General features: G+C 43.8%; 1 protein-coding gene across 3 annotated transcripts in view; it reads left to right on the plus strand.

The window, feature by feature from the left end:
* The window catches only part of ctif (CBP80/20-dependent translation initiation factor), a 40,497-nt gene that overhangs the window by 10,368 nt on the left and 23,941 nt on the right, over positions 1-6,188 (plus strand). For all 3 annotated transcript variants that reach the window (XM_031859976.1, XM_031859974.1, XM_031859975.1), the window contains 2 exons: positions 832-936; positions 1,073-1,151. In XM_031859976.1, the coding sequence (XP_031715836.1) occupies positions 832-936; positions 1,073-1,151 (184 nt within the window). The remainder of the gene's footprint in view (positions 1-831; positions 937-1,072; positions 1,152-6,188) is intronic.

Here is a 6,188-nt window from a genome sequence, read left to right on the forward strand (position 1 = left end):
CGTCCACGTTGGCACGTCTGAGCACACGGGTGACGAGAGGGCAGTGGATGATGTAAGCAGCTCTCTCCCTCCACGCAGGGCCGAGATGAGGTCGTTGCATTGTACGAATATTGAATTAAAAACTGACATTGATGACTTTAGTTATGAGTCATTTCTGCCAAAATCTAGTTAAAAGTTCTCACCGTGTGAAAGCAACGGCCGTGCAAGTGAAAGTGGATGTAATTATTTTTAGCAACAACGAATTCATATTATAACACTGCCTATTGTCAAAATACCATAATATACAGTAGCACAGATGCATATTTCTTCAGTTCTTTGTCAAAACTATTGTGCACTGTTTGTCTTCATGTTCTTATCTTGTCAGCCAGCCTCACCTAGTGGTGACACAAGTCTACTGTAGCACCATGTAGTCGGTGATTCACAGAGCCTTTTATTAAGTGTAGCTGCCTCACCAGCTCCCAGTCTCTGGTACCGAGGTTTGTACGAGTTACCATGCATCAACACTGACCTTTCTGCCAAAACAGTTTTGATTAATGCACATTCAATATTCCTGTGTGTGTTTTTGTGAGTGCTCCTCTTACGAACAACAATCCAAACCAGTCGCGCACCGATGAGGAGTTACTAATATTTTAAACTAAATGTGATCCCACAGTTGTGGAGCGGTTTGCTTATGTAGCTGAGCCACTGTCAATCAAATCTGATCACAACCGAGAATAATTTTCTTTTCTTTCCTGTGTTCAAAATGTAGAAGATGTCTTGTACTCTTTCCTTAAGCGTATGCGTGGATACTGTCTGTTTCTAACCTTGCATTTCTTTGTCTCTTGGTCGTAGAGGTGCTGGTTGGGACATCCAGCCAGAGAAGCTGGACTTCAGCCATTTCCACAGAAAACACCTGAGAGGACTACCAAAGCACCTGCCACACATTGACAGAGAAGGGTAAGCGCTCTGTTCCGCTGGTGCTGCTCTACTCATCCCATATTATCTCAGTCATGCCGTTAGGATTGTCTTCTGTCTCTAATGAAGCCCGTTTGGATCCACCTGTCATCCCTGATGGTTACTTCCTCTCTTTCAGGATGAACAAAAACAAGTTTGAGGAAGATGACGGTATAGACATGAACGACATAGAGAAGTTTCTACCCCATCTGCATACTGTGAGTCACTGGTTTTCTCTCTTTTTTTTTTTTTTTTAAGAAAATGCCTCTAGATAGTTTTCTCACTCTGGTTATTTGTAAAAGCAACCCTATGTAGTTTTGTAAAGCAGTTCTTCTGCACTGATGACGTTAACAGCAGACTTCTCTCACCAAGACAATAAGCTGACCATCAATTAGTTGGTAGAGAGCGACCCCTGTTGGCGTGAAGGAAGAAATAATAAGTGTATTGACCAGAGCAATGGTGTAGTAAGGTCCTAAATTACCAGAATATGAAACATTTTGGCAAAAAGGAGGAAAATTCATCTAGTGTCAGTTTTTGTCTGTTGAATAACAATCAATTCAGGTAAAATCAGTCTTTATAGATTTCTATTTATGTTATGAATGAGACTGGTTGATCATAAATGAACATTTGGGGACATCTGCTGGTCAGATGCTGAAGTGAGCTTTAATGAAGTGCTTCAGGGTGTTATACTGACCCCTGTTGGTTAAATGTATGTACAACATTTACACCTCAAGCCAATAATGTCTGCAGAAAAGTTAAGTAGGCTGTTTGTTTCTGAGGCTTTCTCTGTCCGTTTGATACTTCTTCAACAGCATTTGAGCTCAATTTAAAGAATAGATGCATGTTTCTATCTTAAACAATACATAATTGCTCTTATATACTCTGAACAAGAAGAAGAAATCCCCCCGCCCTGTTTGTTTCCTTGCTGAACTTCAAGGTGATGTGTGTTTCAGCCCGGGTGACAGAATTCACTCGAGGTCACCGATGTCGACCTCTTCTCTTCCTTCCTTGCTCTCTGAGCCAAAATGTCTTCCATCGTCCATAATGTTTGAGCCGGTGCCTTCCTCTTTCCTTCCCCTCTTGGCTGCTGTAGCCAAACTACCTCTCATATATATATATTTATTTATTTTACAGCCAAGACGGGCCTAGTTACGCTACCAAGATGGCTTCCTCATTGAATGGCTCCCGAGCCAAGATTGCCGTTTCCCGTTTATTCAGTTACAGCCAAAAGAGTGGTCGGCTGCGTTCACCCGATGAGCTTGGGATCGGATATGTGTGGGCACTGAGCTGGGGAGTGATTGGCACATTTTCTCTCCCTCACATTCCTTAGCTGTTTCTGACTTCATCTGTACCTTCACGGTCTCTGTCTGTGCTGGGTGTCATGCCCTGGCATCTTTAAAGTCTCCCCTAAACCTCTGCCAGGCGGAGTCATGCAGCGGTGATGCCAGGCCACCGTTTGTTCTCGCTCTAATGAGGCCATCCACCGACGATCCCCTTATTGGTCTGGGATAGCCCCCAAGACGACTGTGAGGGCACTCGTGTTTGTGTTTTCCACGTTCAGGGCCAGTAGTAGAAACCGCACTATAACATAAATAACTGCAACCACATTCAAACTCCCGTTGAACTGCATCGGAATGGTTTGCAATCAAGAGTACGGAGGAGTCATTAAATGTCTAAGTTGTTTACCAGTATCAATATTGACATTGAGCAAACATTTTTATTATACATGCACAGTGCCACAGTGTTATGGGAAAGTATTGGACTGGTGTATGGTGCATGACTCAGATCAGGGCAGAAATCCCTCACAAATCACACCAATATTGGACAAGCCGTGTGTGTGTGTGTGTGTGTGTGTGTGTGTGTGTGTGTGTGTGTGTGAGAGAGAGAGAGAGAGAGAGAGAGTTTGTTTTGTGTTGTAAAATGTTTGTACGATGATATGCTGCTGAGTGTGCTGGCTGTCTATGTGCAGTCTGGCTGTGAGGATTCCTGCTGCCACTTTCGCTACACGTCCGTCCTCCTTACTGTAACCAACACGGGGGATTTCCATTTGTGCTATTACAACACATGACTGGCTGTCATGTCTCACTCTTTAGCTTGTGTACCTTTACTCAAGTACTCTACTTAAGTACGAATTTTAGATACTTGTACTTTATTTTAATTTACATTTCAGAGAGATATTGTACTTTTCACTCCACTACATTTATCTGACAGTTATAAAATCATTACTTACTTTACGGATTAAGACTTTACATAACAAAGCAAATAATAAACTCATAATAGAATACAACACATTGTCACCTCATTGCTGCAGAAAAAGTACTTTTAACTGTGATATGTTCAGTACATTTTCTGTCAATACTTCAGCACTTTTAGTTAATACTTAGTAATGGAGTTACACCTCCAGTTAGTGTACGGCAGGACAACGTCACCCAAAGTCTCCGTCTACATTCGACACTTCCTGCCAACATTCACTTCCCCTTTCCATGAGTCGGAATATACTTACAAATAGCCCTGGGATCAGGGAAACATCTTGTTTGTTTGTTTTGTGTGTGTGTGTGTGTGTGTGTGTTTGTGTGTGTGTGTGTGACTCTATGAGAAAGGCCTTCCTCCTTTTGCCCTCATATTGTGCTGCACCTCTACCGGCCTCTCTGGAATGTCAACCTGCACATACAGTAAGTCTGCCTTCACATCCAGCCTCGGGTTGTAACGACGGAAGCATTCAGGGGTCAGACATCGAGTATGTAGCTGTAGATGTACGTGAGGTATCACATGGATTCTGAATAACAGCACAAGCAATGTTACAACAAAGATACAGTAATAGGATCAAATATGAAATAGCGGTAAAACAAACAAGAATAAAAAAACAAATCATTAAAACGTGTTGCTTGGCCATTCCAGGTGGCCTGGAAACTCCCGGTGACATTACAAGCTGTTGATTTGACGATATAAACAAGGGTTCAAAAGCAGAAAATCCTCCGCTTGGAGAAGCTGGAACCAAAGAATGTTTTGTGTTTTTTGCTTAAATAATGACTCATAAATTAGATTTAATAAATCCCCCCCTTCTCAGAAAGTACAGAACTGACGCGTAGCGCTATTTCCCCCTGGAGACGGGAGATCGTCATATCCCCTTCTCCTTTCCGTCCTTCATGACACAAACTGTACGGCAGCGTGGACACTCGATCTCGCTCACACGGTGTTTGGCGTCATCGACATGATCGTGTCAGCCAGCATGATCCTCCGTGTTGTGACAGCCACAGCGCTTGTGTTGGTATATTTTGCCGTTCCCGTACCTGAAATATTATCAGCAAACGTCTGTACATCCACACATCAGCAGCAAAGTGATGCACACACACATCTTTCTGGACCCATTTTGATAAAATGTTGCGTTTGATCATAAGACTCTCCCTGTGGGAGTTTTCTCATCTGAAATAGAGTGGGTGCTTCTGTTTCTGTGTGCCTGTTGTGACCTGATGTTCTTTCCCGTGAGGTGATTTATTGGCTCCATGTTACCAGAGTCCAGGCAGTATCCATGGGGCTGTAAGCAATGTTATCAACAGCATATGGCATGTTTAAAGGAGAGGTTTAACATTTTGGGATATATGCTTATTTGCTTTTCTTTCCACAAAAGCAGGAAAGCGTATTTCCCAAAACTATTCCTTTAAAACACGGCCATAGCAAACCAGTTTGTAGCAGGATACAAGTATATATTATACATTCATAATTTTATTTCAAAGTGATTCACATCAAGGGTTTTTCTCCCACTCTGTCAGTGATGAAATTAAAAAAAATGTAAGAATGGAGGGCACCACAGGAGGAACAGAAGGTTAGGGTTCGCCCGAGCAGAGAGGGAGAAACCGGCCAGTCATTTTAGGAGACATCCGGTCTCTGATCCGGGAACAAAGCCATCCAACAGTGGAACAAAGCCGGAGTCTGGAGCTGAGATATCACAGACTGGTTGGCCCCTCTGTCTGGAAGTGTACGTGCCGCAGAGCAGGACTCCAGTTGAGAAGGGACACTGGGGGTGGGGTGGTCTTTTATGGGCGGTCTGTCAGCTGTCGGTTTGTCTGAGACCTGCATTCCACTCATAGCATTTTACTCACACACATTTATTGTTCCTGTATGCTTCTGATCACCTCAAACACACTGCTGCAGGTCTCTTCTATCATCTTTTACCTCGTCTCCCTCTGGTTCTTCCTATTTGCTGTTTCCTTTTTCCTATTCTCTTCTGACCACCATCATTACGCTCCGCCCCCTTCCCCCCTTCCTTCTCCACTCATGCTGTCCTTCACTCTTCTCCTCCTCCCCTCCATCCTTCAAATGTTGGTGGGCAGCAGAACAATATCCAGGGGGTCATGGTGACCGGCAGCCCCCTCCCTGTGGTCTCTTCCTGCTATTGTTCCTGGTCCTACTGCTGGCTTGGCTCCTACACTCTATTAACCGCACACATACTAACTTAATCACCGCTGTAGTCTGCTCTGCTCTCGCCTCAATCACTGGAGCCTTGAGAACGTGTATGAAAGCAGGATACCTTGGAAGATTAGTTATTTACTCCACACAGTGACTTGATCTGTTGAATTTATCACATCTGAAAGACCGTAAATATGTACACACACACAAGATTAACCAAATGTATTCTAAAATGATAAAGAAGTGCATTGTAAAACAGTTGACGATGCGGAATAACGAGGTTGAAAATGAGGATAAATTGCTGTCATGCACCTTCTCCCCCCCCCCCCCCCCCCCCGTCCTGAACTGATTTATATACTTGGCGTATAACTGCTGCGCTAAATTCCCAGAAACAAGGTAACCTCCAGCCTCTGCCACAATGAAATTCATTTTCTATCCCTAGTATGTGTTTATGATGGGCTGAGTGCTGTCCACAGTGTCAAATTATGGTGATAATATAGAGTTTCAATGTACAGAGCAGCCAAAATGTCCTCACAAGAATAGGGGTCATTAGTCCGTCCATCAAACCCTGTACCCACACAAAGGATCAGGTTGTGCAGAGAAGATGAGGCGCTGTCAATGTAATGTAACACAGAGAGCACATATGATTGAAGTCAGTGTTTTCGGGAGGGCTATAACAGCTGTAAGCATGTGAAACCTGCCGCTGCAGCAGTGGTTGCCACATGATTATATTTCTGTAGGGTACTACAGGTTATTTTCCTCTCTTTCTCTGACGCTTTGATCCCACAATGGCTCTTCCCCCCCTCTTCTTCTCTGCACAACCTGATCCTCCCCCCCTCTGCCCCCTC

This window comes from Anarrhichthys ocellatus, unplaced genomic scaffold, assembly GCF_004355925.1.
Source record: "Anarrhichthys ocellatus isolate YVR2014 unplaced genomic scaffold, GSC_Weel_1.0 scaffold23, whole genome shotgun sequence".
Classification (NCBI taxonomy): domain Eukaryota; kingdom Metazoa; phylum Chordata; class Actinopteri; order Perciformes; family Anarhichadidae; genus Anarrhichthys; species Anarrhichthys ocellatus.